The 15184-nt window shown below is 51.2% G+C and overlaps 1 protein-coding gene across 1 annotated transcript in view; it reads right to left on the bottom strand.

Moving 5' to 3' along the window:
- Positions 1-1814: 1814 nt before the first annotated feature.
- Positions 1815-15184, bottom strand: part of CD9 (CD9 molecule) — a 33830-nt gene continuing 20460 nt past the window's right edge. Inside the window, exons 2-8 of the mRNA XM_084765440.1 lie at positions 13018-13120; positions 5846-5943; positions 5131-5205; positions 3905-4003; positions 3662-3754; positions 2753-2836; positions 1815-2276 (exon numbers count right to left, since the gene is read on the bottom strand). Coding sequence (XP_084621566.1) covers positions 2211-2276; positions 2753-2836; positions 3662-3754; positions 3905-4003; positions 5131-5205; positions 5846-5943; positions 13018-13120 — 618 coding nt within the window. The 3' untranslated portion in view covers positions 1815-2210. The remainder of the gene's footprint in view (positions 2277-2752; positions 2837-3661; positions 3755-3904; positions 4004-5130; positions 5206-5845; positions 5944-13017; positions 13121-15184) is intronic.

The raw sequence follows: 15184 nt of genomic DNA, 5'->3' as shown, positions 1-15184 counted from the left end.
CCCCAGAGGAACAGTGGGACTTGTAAAGCTAACCTGGCTCATCCTCCTTTTTTGCTTATCTGGCAAAAATACTCAACTTACAACATGCCATCTTCACCAATTTTTTTTTCCTCTGAGACAGCGTTTCTCTGTGTAGCCTTGGCTGTTCTAGACCAGGCTGGCCTTGAACTCACAGAGATCTGCCTGCCTCTGCCTCCGGAGTGCCGGGATTAAAGGTGTGCGCCACCACACCTGGGCATTTTCACCATTTTAAACTGTACGGCACACTAGCCCTCTGCATTTTTATACGTTCCACAGACACTGGAATCTCTAGACTCTCACTGAACAGTAACTCCTGGACCAACGGGATGGATGGCTGAGTGGGCAAAGGCGCGTGCTACCTATCAAGCCTGAGGACTTGAATTCAACTCCTGGAAGCCACATGGTTAAAGAAGAGAGCAAACTTTGACAAGCTGGCCTTTGACCTCCACATATGAGCTGTGGTACGAACCTCCCTCCTTGGCTAAATAGAAATTTGCAATAAAAAAGTAACTAAGAAACCAAACAAAACTCTAGTAATCTTCTGTTTCCCTCTCCTTAGCCCCGAGTTTCAGCTGGTCTGTTTTCCGCCTCTGACTTTACCTCTTCCGGGCCCTTCATGTAATTGTGGACTCTTGCCTTTGGCGTCTGGCTTATTTCACTTACCACAGTGTCTTGTCTAAGTCTCATCCACATTGCTGTGTCATACTTGCATTCTTTCTCTTTTTGGGTCTCTCTTGTTTTGGCCAGTGCTCTTGATCACACTGAGCCATCATCGCTCCAGTCACCACACCTTTTTTTTTTTTAAGGTTAAAAAGAATCTAAACCGAATCAAGGATGGGGAAGGAAGATGTTTCCTGTGTTTCTGCCCACCTTGCTCAGCTCTGTGCTGAGGGTCCAGCCCAGCAAGACTCGCCCCAGTATCAGAGACAAGAACGGCCACAGGGTTGCCTGGTGCCACCAGCTGGTTTTTGCTCTCCTTCTCCATCAGTCTTTTCGACTAGTCCCGGGGTCTGTGGAGGGACAGATTCCTGTGCTGAACCCCCTCGGGTATGTATCTTAGAGTGGTTCTGTTTCTTTCTTTCCTTTTTTTTGTTCAAATGTTTCATATATATATTTATTCATATTACATTACAATTGTTATCCCATCCCTTGTATCCTCCCATTCCTCCCTCCCTCGCATTTTCCCCTTACTCCCCTCTCCGATGACTGTGACTGAGGGGGACCTCCTCCCCCTGTATATGCTCATAGGGTATCACGTCTCTTCTTGGTAGCCTGCTATCCGGTTCTGTTTCTTTGATTAAGCCCTGATGGACACATACTCATTTAGCCATTCAACCAACAAGTCTTCATGGATAAGGACACTGTGCCCTGACTGGGCCCAGCTACCAGGACTCACGGGATGCTGCTGATGTAAGGACTCATTCATTTGTGGGCCCTTATAGCAAAGCTGTAGGACCGTCATGTCAAAATTCCCCCAATCTATCATGCCTCAATTTCCTTACTAGCTGTGGGGACACCCACCTTCCAATCTGTGTCTCAGTTACTGCCCTAAGAACACAAAGCAGCTGAGGGAGCCGGGTGTGGCGACTAGCCAGGTAATCTCAGCTCTTGGGAGGTTTGAGGGCTTCCTGGAACCTGAGGCCAGCCTGATCGACAGAGAGAACTCCAGGACAGTCAGGGTTGCACAATGAAAGTCTGTCTTGCAAAAACAAAAACAAAAAAAAACCAACCAACCAACCAGCCAAACAACAACAACAAAACTAATTTAAAGAAATCAATACCCCCAACCAGTCTTAGACATTATTATAATCTTTTATTATGTATCAAATTGTCTTCAATATAACTTACAACCTGATTAAATCTGATAGATACTTTCATCTATTTAAAGGCAAAAAAAAATTCTTTTTATGTACAATATCTTCTGTCTAGAGTCTGGCAAATATAGTACCTTTCATTGCAGGATTTTTGCTTAACATAACAAAGATAAACAATTCCCCCCAAATAATCAAAGCAAAGTGAACCCCCAGATTCCCTCAACTACAAATGCCAGTAATGAATAAAGCATTAAAAAGACAAACACAGAATGACTTTGTTTAGAAATGCATAATGAATACTAATATTAGTGGCAAAAAACCAAGCGGCCTGGCAGTCTTCAGGGCCGTTGGTCCTGCTCGGGGTTGGGGCAGACTCTAGACCATTTCTCGGCTCCTGCGGATGGCGCAGCACAGGATCATGCTGAAAATCATGCCGAAGATCTGCAAAGACAGGGGCGGGGGCAGGGGGGAGGGGGCGAGTTTGTCTGAGTGAAAGGGAAAGCAGGCATCATTCATTCAGAGACAAAGACCAGAATATAGGAAGGATGGCCAGACTTGGATTCCGGTAGTCAGCCAGCTGCTGAGATATGCAGCATGGACCATTTTCTCAGAGAACATTCTGGGCGAGGCCCTGAGAATGCAGCATTAGTGTTTCCAACACAACATGCAGGTTAGGACTCTCTCACCCTCTTTCCTTTTGGTAGTGCTGGGAATGAAGGCCTTTGCCCACTCCAGCCAAGTGCCCTACCTCAGTCCCAGTGCTCCTACGTCCAGGTAGTGAAAAGAAAATACTGATGGCACCCACGTGGCCAGGTCAGCCAGGGTTGCATTAGCCGTTGAGCCAACAGCACTTGTAACAGTGCCCGGGCACAGCTGACCGACAAGACCTCAGCTTCTCTGGACCACCGGCCACTTACCATCACCACAGCGATGCCAATGCCCACTGCTCCAATGACGTGGAACTTGTTGTTGAAGACATCACTGATGGCGTCCGGGCAGGACTGGGGAGGCAAGCAAGACAGGGGGTCAGAAACACTCTCACTTTGTGTGTGTACCTCTTCTTTGCTCACTTCCGTATCAGGCAGGGAGGCCTGGTGGCCAGCGGGCCAACTGGGATGGTTGCATTTGGGTGTCAAAGCTGTCCTGGCTGCTGGCCAGAAGGGGGAAATGCAAGCTATGGGAGGTGGGTTCTTCAAACTTGAGAAGACAGACTTCCAAGAAGGGGGAGGTTCGAGGTCTTTTTCCTCCTTTCTATTTACTTTTACGTGTCTCCAATACATATGTGCACAGCATGTTTGTGCCTGCTGTCCATGGAGCTCAGAAGAAAGAGGGCGTGGGATCCCTGGTTCTGAGAAGCAATGCTGGGAATCGAACCTGGGTCATCTGGAAGAACAACAAGTGCTCTTACCCCACCCCGCTTCCCCACTTTTTCTCTTTTGGAAGTAATGAGGCAGGAACCTGGAGCCTCTCTCACCAGGCATGGGGCCCCTTGGGGTCTACTTCCTTGTGGCTTTAGCGTCACTTTTATTATTCTGCTTTTGGATTAGGGAAAACTAAGCAGGAACAATTTCCAAAGTCTTAGGAGCTTGTTCTTCAAAGTGTGGGACTCAGTGGGCAGCGGTGTGTGGTCCCAGGGGCCTGTAGCTGTGGGAGCTGTGGGGGCTGGGGGGGGTGGCATTTACAAAGTATCCCCGATCTAGCCTGTGTTTTGCTGCCCCTTGAGGAGAGGCTTTCTGGGAAGAATGCTGCTAAATTCACCTGTGTCCTTGGCAGGGAGTTGCCTAAGCAGTCAGGCAGGGTGTCAGAGGTTTGCTTCTAAGTTTTACCTTATACTGCAAGTCTTCCAGAATGTTCTTTTTGGGGCAGGTGTTCGAGATAAACTGTTCCGCCACACCACCTATTAGGCCACAGCAGTTCAACTGAAGAGAGAAGGCAGAGATTGTGGGTGGAGATTGTGGGTGGGGGGTGGGTTAAGAGGCATGCCATCCTGGTACAGGAATCCCAGAGTATGGACATGCTGTGGGGATGGGGAAGATGGGGGTCACTGGTTTCTACTAGAGAGGACCTACCGCCATGTGGATGGCTTTGAGTGTTTCCCGCTGGAGTTCATCGTTGGCCTTTAACTTATGGTACGTGTCCCTGTAAAATTCCTGGAGTTCCTTAATCACCTGTGAGCGACAGACGAGTCAGCAGCCCGCGAAAGCTTCCTCACAGATACTTTTCAAGCAGTTGGCTAATTGCTTTTCTTGGCACCATCCCTGCTTTAAAGCGCCCAGATTACAGGAGTTTGCTGTCTTGCCCACCTAAGTTTCTTTTGAGGTGGTGGGTATTTGAGGTACTAGGGATCCCTAACCCCTATCTCTTCTTAAATCTTTTTTAATCAGTTGGATAGTTTTTTGGAAAACAGGAACCTCAGCTGGGTGGTGGTGGTGGCGGCGGCGGCGGCGGCGGCGGCGCACGCCTTTTAATCCTAGCACTACGGAGGCAGAGGCAGGCATGTCGTTGTGAGTTCAAGGCCAGCCCGGTCTACAAAACAAGTCAAGGATGGTCAAGGCTACACAGAGGAATCCTGTCTTGGGGGAAAAAACAAAACAAAACAAAACAAAACAAACCCCACGGCTCTGGTGTGTCCTAGCCTGGCCTACAACTTTTTAGAGTTCACCCCTTCCTTTGCCCAGTTGTTCCCCACTCCTCCCATTCCTCACTGAACTGCCTGACTCATTCCAGGTGTAGGTCCACATTCCCACCCAGTCCAACCTCACCTTTTAAATCTCAAGGCACTTTTGGTTATAAATGACCTGGGTGACATTTGTCAGACATCTTTCTCCCACACTAGATGGCAAAGTTCCTGAAAGTGGGGACCAGGAACTTGGATACTTGGGGACCTTGACAGATCCGGTATACTAATTTATAGGTTAGAGAAAAAGGAAGGACTGTTTTCTGACCACAGAAAGCCATGTTGTTCGGAGCAACCTTTCTAGGAGTTGGGGGGAAGGGCTACCTAGCTGTGATTGACAGGCACCAGATGGGCACACACACAAATGGCCTCCAAAAATGAGTAATAGTTCTTGAATGTTTACTATGTGCTAGCCACAGAGCAGGCTAAGTCCCTCATTCCCAACCCCAAGGAATTAATATCTTATTCCCACATGGAAACATACTGAATAAAGGGGTGTATTCAGTGAAAAGCAAAGCAAGTGACTAGCCTGGACCCATTTTAAATCTCCTGCAACACTCTTTCCAGCTCAGGAAATCAAATCACTGCAGACCCAAGAGTCTTCTGGGAAGCACCTACCTCATCCTTATGGGTATAGCCCCAGACAGCTGCAGCTATCTCAATGGCGAATATCACCAAGAGGAATCCGAAGAACTAGAAGAAGACGGGGGCCGCGGTGAGAGGGGCTCCGGCAAGTCAGTCAGCAACACCCAAGGGATGTAGAACAAACAGGCAGCACGTGGGTGGCACAAATGAACAGGCAGGAAGAGAGTAACAAAAAAGCAGAGAGCCCCTGGCATTCTGGAGGGAAACGCTGGCTTCAGCTCCCCGCCTAAACTAGTATCTGGTGGGTGTTAGTTTGGAGTTGGGCAACAGGAAAACACCACCGCCTACATACGACCCCCCACGGAGAACCAGGAAAACAAAGGCAGTGCATTCACTTTGTGCAGTTTAGGGCGAGACAGAAATACATTTTGAAACAAGGAGGAGAGAAGGCAAAAGTATCTGTGGATTGGAGGGGGAAGCAAATGCGGTCTTTGAGAATGGGAGAAACAAAGTCCTGGCAGTTAGCTGCCTAAAAGAAGCGATAAGGGCCCCAGAAACGCAGGGGCTGGTTAATGCCTGCCACCTGGAGCTGGGCCTGAGGTGAGGGTACCCGGGAAGCTGAGCAAAGTCTAGCATCCTGCGTGCTCTCCTCACTCTGCCCATTCTGCCTGTCTTGTGCAATGGGCCTGGAGACATTCTGGGAAAGGTAAGACTGGCTCGCTTACTGGATTACAGAAGGAATACTCACCAATCCCAGCATGCACTGGGACTCTTGCACAGCGCCACAGCAGCCCAGGAAACCCACCAGCATCATGAGGGCCCCAGCTCCAATCAGAATGTATACTCCTGAGGGGAGGAAGGAAGAAGTGGACACACGTTTGGAAACATCAGTTTGGAGGTGCAGGCCTCTTCCCCTCGTGCCTCCACTTCAGGGAAGGGGTCCACTCTCTTAAAAAAAAAAAAAAACAGCATTCTCCACCTCTGCTCTGGGCTCCTCTCCCCCCATCCCAACCCCTGTTCCGTCATGTCCACATTATCTTATCCTTGCCTCTCCTAGAAAGGGTCAGAGGGCAGGAACCCTCAGATTTCTACTGAGGAGCCAACCCATGGTGCAGTCTGTTGTGCTTCTTACCAGCAGGACATCGGCACTTGGACTAATTTACTCACAGCTCTCAAACTAGAGCTAACTGCCTAGGGTTTGAGAACACGATTCCCTTAGAAATCCTTTCTGCACGCTGCCAGGCACAGAACAGCCAAGGGCCGGTGCTGGCGAAGAGTCTCTTGCTCTAGTGCAAAGGATGCGTTTGTGGCTATCAAATCAGAAGATCCTCGTCTTAGCCCCAACACTGCTGCTAACTGCTTGGTGCCCTTTATTAGGGTGTGTTTCTGGGGCCGGAGAGACGGCTCAGCGGTTAAGAACACTTGTTGCTTGTTCATGAGGACCAGATCTCTCTCTCTCTCTCTCTCTCTCTCTCTCTCTCTCTCTCTCTCTCTCTCTCTCTCTCCCTCTCCTTAAATGCCAAGGAATCCTTTCAGCCCACTGAAGAAATCTTATGGTTGGAATGAAGTTACTCAAAAATAAGGCTGGAAGGCTTCACCATGCTAAGGGGAGATTGAGGAGATTCAGTGCCCCCATGTCAAGTCTTCAATGTGAGGGGTTAATGGCGAGGTGGGGGGGGGGGCAAAGAGTCTTTAGGTGTTGCCTACACCAAGACAATGCAAATCCCTGGATCTGGAACCACAGTGGAGCAGCCCTGGCAACATTTATCCTAGCTCACCATAGCTATGCCCAGAGCGTCCATCGTGCAGTGGCACTCTTGAGAAGCCACAGGGACTAACTACCGTTGTGATGCCCCCTTCTGTCCTAAGTCCCTAGAAAAACCAAGAGAAGTTGTAGTGCTTCTCTCTCTCTCTCTCTCTCTCTCTCTATATATATATATATATATATATATATATATATACATCCATCCCCTCTGGAGTGCTGAGTTAAATTAAAGGTGTGCACCACTATGCCTAGCTAACACACCACTAATTCCAGTCCATGGAGGCAGAAGCAGGCAGATCTCTATGCATTCCTGGTCAGCCTGGTCTACATAGTGCGTTCCAAGGCAGCCAGAGCTATGTTGAGAAAGAAAGAAAGAAAGAAAGAAAGAAAGAAAGAAAGAAAGAAAGAAAGAAAGAAAGAGGGGGCAAGGCTTCTTTTGTTTGTTTCTGTGTTTTCGCTTTTGTTTTAATTAGGGTTGATTGGGGTTGGGAAATGGCTCAGTAAGAATGTATGCTATGAACCCGCTAAGATCTGAGTTTGAGTGCCCAGCACCCACATAAAAAGCCAGGTATGGATGTGTGCCAGCGATGGGAAGTGGAGCCAGTCAGGTCCTGGGAGCCGGCTGGCTGGCTGGCCAGCTGAGCTGAAAGGGAGAGCTTCAGGTTCAGTGAGAGGCCCTGTTTCAGTGATTTGGAGAGCACACAGGGAGACACCCTGCGTTTTTTGCTTCCACACGTGAACACATAAATTTAAAAGAAACGAGATGATTTGGGACTTGGGGTGGGTGTGTACTTACTGCCTGGGAGATGGCAACCGTGCCGTCTCCTGCAACTACTGTGACGTGTGCAATGATGCAGCCAGTGCCGACTGCTGTCAATCTCGGTAACATAAGGGCTCGGCAACCATTGCAAAAAGCATGTGGTGATTTTAATGTCCGTGATACGCTCTCCCTTAGTCTCCCACTGGGGCCAGAGAGACGTCTTCAAATAGGGACTGAAAGTGGGGGCGGGGCAACCTATGCCGCCTTCTCACAATACAGAGCACACTACATGACAAGAACTTTTGGCAGGTACCACAGTGACTTCACTGTCCTCCATCTGCAGCACCCAGCATAGGGGCTGGGCTTTGCAGGCAGGAGACCGCGGGCCTGGCCTGCAGCTGATGCTCATGGGCAGCACAGAGCAGACAACACACAGTGGGCATTTGTGCCTCGCTCGCCTCCTCCCATCTGCTGTGACGCGAAGTCACGTGGAGTGACTGGCAAACCCCACGGTGTATGAATATGGGTATTGTTTCTGTGCATGCCTGGCCGAGACTGGGCAAGGGGACAGATGCAGCCTGTCCTCAAGTCATCTTCCTAGCCAGTCAAACGTAGCAGGGCCTGAGTTTGGGAGGCAGTGCAGTCCCGTGCATGGTCCCTGCGGAGGAGTGCCAGCTGCCACGGGGACACCACTGAGTGGGGCAGTTGTACAGCCATGGTTCCTCACTGTTGCATCAGGGCAGGACGGTGAAGGATGAGGTCACTGCTTTGAGCGGCGCTGAATAAATGGGGGTTGGTATTAAGAGATCAAAAGGATTTATAAGCACATGAAATAGAATCAAGTACAAGCAAACAGGTGTGGGTTTTGTTTTGTTTTGTTTCCTCTCCCTAAGTTCACAGTGCTGCCCAGGAGTTTGGACGCCCTGGCTTTGGCCGGGGTGGCTAGGGTTGTCCTGAGCGGAAGAGGAGAATAGCTCATATGACAGACCCACTCCAGGAAGAGTTTAAAGTGAAGTGTCTGTTGGCTTTTTAAGTCTCCCTCAGACAGCTGCGACTCTGCTAGCCTTCTCTAGTCAGGAGAAAGAGCAAACCTGGAAGCAGCCTTTAAGCTATACAGAGGCGCATCTGGAAGCAGGGTCTCCCAACCCCAGTGAGTCACGGACCCCAGCGTGAGCCTTGGATTGTATCCGCTGGCTCACCACTTTAGCCTTGCAGGGCCAGAGCTCAAACCCAGGGCTTCCTGCAGGCACGGTGGGCGGGGCACTACAAGAACTGACCCCCTGCTTCCTTTTGGGAAAGATGCTCATGGCCCCACGGCCCCACACCCCACACTTGTTAGTGAGGGCTGGCAGTGATGACAAACTGCTCCCTTTTATAAAACAAGTGAATGTTAGCTTTCTGTGTGACTCATGGAAAATTTTACCCTTCAAGATCTCTGCGCTAAATTGCTTAAGGGCTGTTTATTGTGCTTCCCCTCCCCCACCCCCACCCCTTGGACCGACATTATAGGTCTGTTTAAATGGGGTGGAGGGAGGAAGGAGTGGCGATGGCGGTAGCATATGTCAGGGTGTCCTCTGCACAGGCATCAGGGTGTCCTGTCCACCTGTGTGCTGATCTTTGAGGCACGCGCTGGCGAGGACACCACAGCCTCCCCTCAAAGCCCCCAAGTCTTATCTCCTCAGCATTTCCCTTCCCCCAGTTGTGTGGCAAAGAGCCCGATCTTCTAGGCTCAGCTTCACCTGCTTAAGTTAATCATCCCCAAATATCCTCTCTACTCCCTCCCCTCCCCCCCCCCCAGCCCATTCTTGTTTTCTCTCCCTCCTAGGAGCTGGCTACTCTTATTCAGAAAAGCCTCACAAGCATTCCCTGTGCTGAGCGTGGGCGTGGGGTGGGTGTAGGTACGTACAGCACGCCAGATTCGAGCGGGGGGGGGGGGGGGGGAGGGGGGGAGGGGGGCGGGAATGAGGCAGCCAGTGGGGAGGCCACCTCATGGAGGACAGTTACATCCCAGAAGGTCCCCAAGGAGGGATGGACACTCCTGGCCTCTGGCCAGATCTAAATTCCTCCACCCTGGCCGTCCTGGTTCTAGGAGGACATCGCTGGAAGAAGAGCTGTGGGCCTGGGACCAGGAAAATGTGGTTCTGTGACATGCTTGACATGTTTGTAAGCCTGGGACTGTGTCCTGCTGACAGGATGCATCTGCCAGGGTCTGAACAGGAGAGAAGGCCCATATAAGGCTATCAGCTGTTCTGAAGTCTTGCATCTCTGCCTCCTCACACTCCTTTCTTGACTATGCAAGCTGTGGTCCTCATCCCGGGAAACCTGAAAAGTCAGCTGCACACTCAGGCTGGTTGGTCCTCGGGTGGCCACGTGCAAGGTTGGCCAACCCCATAATGCCAGGGCAATCAGCCTAGGTATAGCACTCTTAGCCCATGTGTTGGGAGGGCAGTGGTTCACACACAGAGCTGGTCTCATACTCCAGTGAAAAGGGGGACACAGAGGACAAAGCTTCCTTGGCCATTTGCTTAGGGACAACAATTTCAGTTCCTCAAAATGTGAGGGTCGCCCAGGCCGGGCCCAGACCTACACACCACTGCTTCCCTGGTGTTCTTTATGTCTTTGGCAGTAGCCCCTTGTCCCTGGAAACAGAACGGACATCTTCAAAACGGAACTCTTAGAAGTCTTGGTGTCACAAGCCTTTAATAACAGCTACTCAAGAGGCTGAGATAGGAGATTGCAAGTTCAAGTCCAGCCTAAGTTCAAGGGCAGTCTGAACAACTTAGTGAGACCCAGTTTCAAAGTTCTGAGGGAAAAGAGGGCTAGGGATACAGCTCAATGGTGAGAGAGGTACCTAGCATGCTGCAGGCCCTGGGTTCAATCTCCAGGCCCCGCCCCCCCCAATAACAAAAACCACCCTAAAACGCTAGCATGGTCCACTGCAAAAGAGGCTGAGTCCTGACAAAGCTGAGTAGGTGATGGATGCCAGCCCCCCAGTGAGGGACCACTACTGTCTTCTGTGACTCTGCTTTCAATCAGCCTCTGGTCTCTTCAGGAAGGACCACTGACGACCACTCAGACTCTGTCATAACTGGCAGGATTAGAAAGCCAAGGTTCCCAGAGCTGAGCTCAGACTCCTCTACCCCCCCCCCCCCCACCCCATGGTCACTGCTCTCATGCCTCTTTGTTTTGTTTTAGTTTTTTTTTTGTTTGTTTTTGGTTTTTCGAGACAGGGTTTCTCTGTGTAGCCCTGGCTGTCCTGGACTCCCTTTGTAGACCAGGCTGGCCTCGAACTCACAGTGATCTGCCTGCCTCTGCCTCCCGAGTGCTGGGATTAAAGGCATGCGCCAAACATGCCCGGCTCTCCTGCCTCTTTGTATGGTTTTCTTACACATCAGCTGACTAGGGTCACTTGTGCAGAGGGGCTTCTCAGCCTCAATTTGTGTGACCTCAAAAGGCTCAAGAGAGCCTTGCCTCGCTCCTGGCAAAGGGGGAGCGCTGGTCACTTCTTTCAAGGGGGGGACTCCCCTCGCAACCCAGCACAGAAGGAGGTGGGGTTTATGTCCTAGGGACAGGCACATGGCATGGGCGAGTGTCTGGGCTCTCTAGGCTGTGAGGAGGGAGGGAGGAGGGAGCCACTCACTGTTCCTTGTAGAGTTTCAGGGATGGAGCGAACTACTACAGGAAGGGCTGGGACTTGGGAGTGGTTTCCACCTAGATCACCCAGTCACCAGTGAGAATCTTCCTTCCCACATCTAAAAACAGCCCAAGTCCTACAGTATGGAAAGACCTACTAGGTGACCAGGGACAGTCAAAAGGACGGGAGGCCTGAAGACACAGGGAGGACAGTGACACCCTTGCCCAGGAGACCAGCCTGAGGAAGTACCACTTCCTGTCTATGGACCCGCCACCGTCCCCAGGGAGTGAGTTCACACACTCCCTCATGTGCTGGGGTATGGAGTGTAAAGGGGCGAGGCGTGTCCCTTCAGCTCCCCACTCGCTACACTGTGCAGTATGGCTCTCCACAGCCCTCTCTCCCTCTCCTACTCTCTGCCATGGCGTTCCTGCTCAGAACCAAAGCTCTGTTGCTAAAACAAGTCAGGGCACTATGGAAACCTGCTCCCTAAAAACTCAGCTTGTAGTTAGAAAAAAAAAAAAAAAAAAAGAAAGAAAGCAAGCAAGCAAACCCAAAAGGCCAGACCATAAACTACCAAGTGTTCTGTTCCCACTTTCTTTTTAACAATAGGGCAGCACACCCAGCCCTTCACCACCAACTGCCAATGAACAATAATAAAAGGCAGGAACCTGAGGAGAACTAGACTAGAGAGCCAGGTGCTTGGCGACTCAGAGGCTCCTCCTTCCACCTGTTGAAGTCTGGCCCCAGGGTGGAGGGCAAGGGAAGGCTGGCTGGAACCCTGGCCCTAGGTCCCTGCAGCCTGCAAGATGATAACCCTGTCACAATGCTTTCTTGTCTCCTGTAAAAATAAACTTTGGTGGGTGGAAAGGAAGTGACAACTCACGCTGGGTCTGATGGCGTGACAGGATCACCCTAAAAATAGAGGGGGGCTTCCCAAACCAGGCAGAGTGGAACTGAAGGCTGAGGTTACTCAAGCTGGCCGCTGGGTGGGATGGTCCTCGGTAGCATCTCCGTTCACAGAGGCAGAGAAAGGGACTGAACAGAGCCAAGAAGGACCAAGGAACCTGGGGGTGGGGTAGAGGGGTGGGGGTGGGGCAGGGAGATCCCAAACACACTGAAAGTAGATACCCTTCCCTAAGGCAAAAAACCAGTTTTCCCAAAGGGCATCATTTGTTTTCTCTCCCTTCCACATTCTCTCTATCTCCTTCCCTCGCCTCTCTGTTTTCTTTCTGTGACTTGCCTGCTCTTGCTCAGCCCTTTTGACCTCGCTCTCAGAGCCTCCTGCAACTCCTCCAACAGAGGTCCTCCGCCTCCAACCCCCGAGAATCTTAACTTTGACTGTATAACCAGGAAGCTGGTCTGGAGAGCAATAGGAGGGAAACCCCTTCTCTTCCGGCCTCTGCAGAGGCATGAAGGACAAGGGGTTCTGACTTAGGAGGTTCTGACTCTGGAGAAGCACAGCACGTGAACCGAGGCTCCCAAGCCCTCAGGAGTGATGGCAGCCTCGCCAGGCCTAACATCACACCAGAGAGCGGTCAAGATGGCAAGAAAAGAAACCACAGCGGTCAGATGGAACGCACGGACACAGCTACACAGACTCACAAAGCCGCCTAACTTGAAAGGGGACAGGGCTGGCTCATGTGAACCCCCCTCCCCATCTCCCTGCGCCCCCCTCTCTCTCCCTCCCTCCCTTCTCCCCCTCCCAGGCCCAAGTCCCAGGACAGCACTCTCCAGAGCTGGAGTGCCAAGTCCCCCTCTCACCTGTGTAGAAACTGGAATGGTTACTTTCTTGCTCGAAGATGCTCTTGGTCTGAGAGTCGAATCGGAGCCATAGTCCAATGGCAAGCACAGCAATGCCGGCGAGCTGCAAGATACAACACATCGGTTGGCACTGGTTCTGGCTGCCTGGGATAACACACTCAACAAATGCTGGAGAGGCTCGCAAAGGACTTTGGCACCATTCTCTCCCGCTGCACTCCCCAAGTGCGTCTGACAGTAGCAGGGAGCAGTGGGAAGCGTGTGGTCGAACCCGTGTGACAAAACTGTCAGTAAGCCAGGACGAACGACTCCCTAGCAGCACTGCAGTAACTGGGCACGGAACACTATACAGCAGGGAAGATGAACCGTGATGGCTACAAGGCACTACAAGTATGTCTTACTATGTTCGACAAGATCAGCAGCCACTGAATCCACACACCAGGACTCCATGTAGTTAAATACCAGTATGCTGTGCAGGATGCCTGCAAGTCACAGAAGTGATAAACAAAACAAAACAAAACAAAACAAGGTGGCCGTGGTGGCGCAAACCTTTAATCCCAGCACTCGGGAGGCAGAGGTAGGTGGATCGCTGTGAGTTTGAGGCCAGCCTGGTCTACAAAGCGAGTCCAGGACAGCCAAGGCTAACACAGAGAAACCCTATCTCGAAAAACCAAAAAACCAACAAAAAAAACCCCCCAAAAAACAAAAAAAACCAAAACAGCCAAAAAATGATCATAAAGTGAGGAAGAATTGGTGTGTAGGGTAAGTGTCTAAAGTGCTAACAAGATATTAAATTATACAGCCACACACAATTTTTTTTTTTTTTTGGGTCATACTGTGTTGCCCAGGTGGGTCTTGAACTGCTGGGCTCTAGCTATCCCCTTGCCTCAGTCTCCTGAAAGATCAGGGATATATCACAAATTTGTGATATTTAAAAATAAAAAATATAAAAAACCTCGAGCAATGATAAACACATGCACAAGGGCTCGGAACGCGACATATCAGAACTACCTCTCTCTTACCCACATCGGCCCTTTAGTCAGTAGCCAACCCCTGCCCCGGCACTGTGGAAACAGATGCTGTTGGGGAGCCTCTGCCAGGCCTCTTCCCCCTGCCCTGCCCCCCTGATCCCAGCATCAGCTGACCTGTCATCACCAGTACCAGGACTTGCTGGGAAGTGACTCAGCCCTCCAGGGTAGTGGCCGGCTGATTGTGGGAAACAGACCTGGGTTTGCTGGTCTGCCCATCCTACCAGAGACACTAGTCACCACCTTGCTTTTTTGGGCATCTTGGTCCTCTGCCCCAGGAGCTGTGAGAGTCTCTGGTGTGGACAGCGCCGCCTGCCCCCCACCCTTCTGTCCTCTCTCACCTACTTTACCAATAATGTGGCAATTGGATTGGATGTATTGAGTGCCAAGTGCACATGGTGACAACAGGCTGGGCCACTGGGATGTCAGCCTATAGAGAGCACCTGGCCTGTACCCACAGGGGTATAGGCTGGTTCGATCCCATCACATACACACTGAATTCCCACAGTGTGGGCTGTGTTTCCTGGCTTACACTCCTGCCACCTTAGCCTTCCCGTGTGCACACAGGAATGGCGGGTGCGGCCTGCCTGTGCCTTGCTGTTTTGGCCAGAGAATAAAGGAGCTTACATTAGAACTACATTAGGAGGAGGCGGCACCTAATGGGCAAGGCAGCCCAACTGTCTCGGCACAAGGTCACATGACCCAGCGCCCTCTGTTCTGTGGGTGGTCACCCAGCATCTTCCCACAGGTCAATAAGACATCGCTAAGTATCAGGAAGAAGACCCCAAGGCCAAGTGTCCTTGGATGGACATCGGAAGAGCTCATGAACACCAGGCTTGGTGGCGTAGGGATTACCCAGTTAACGTGCACCCCGAGAACGGTGTGTCCAAAGTCACGGGTCATGTTTTCTTTCCTTAGCAAGACACTGGGAGAGTCTCTTTAGCCCCAGTCCAAACAGAGCAGAGCACGAGTTCCAGGGGCAGGAGGGTCAGTGCTCTCATGCTGGGCCGGGCTAGCTGATCTCCTCTAGTGGAGTGCTGCTGACCACAGGGAGCACCAGCACCAGGGCTGAGGGAGACAGGGCTCAGCGGGCCCCGGGCTAGACTCTGGTTCACTATCAGGAAATGATTTGCATACATAAC

The sequence above is a fragment of the Acomys minous genome (assembly GCF_964271855.1).
Source record: "Acomys minous genome assembly, chromosome: 17".
NCBI classification, from domain to species: Eukaryota; Metazoa; Chordata; class Mammalia; order Rodentia; family Muridae; genus Acomys; species Acomys minous.
The sequence above is the reverse complement of the archived record's forward strand: the minus strand, read 5'-3'. Positions and strand labels throughout refer to the sequence as shown.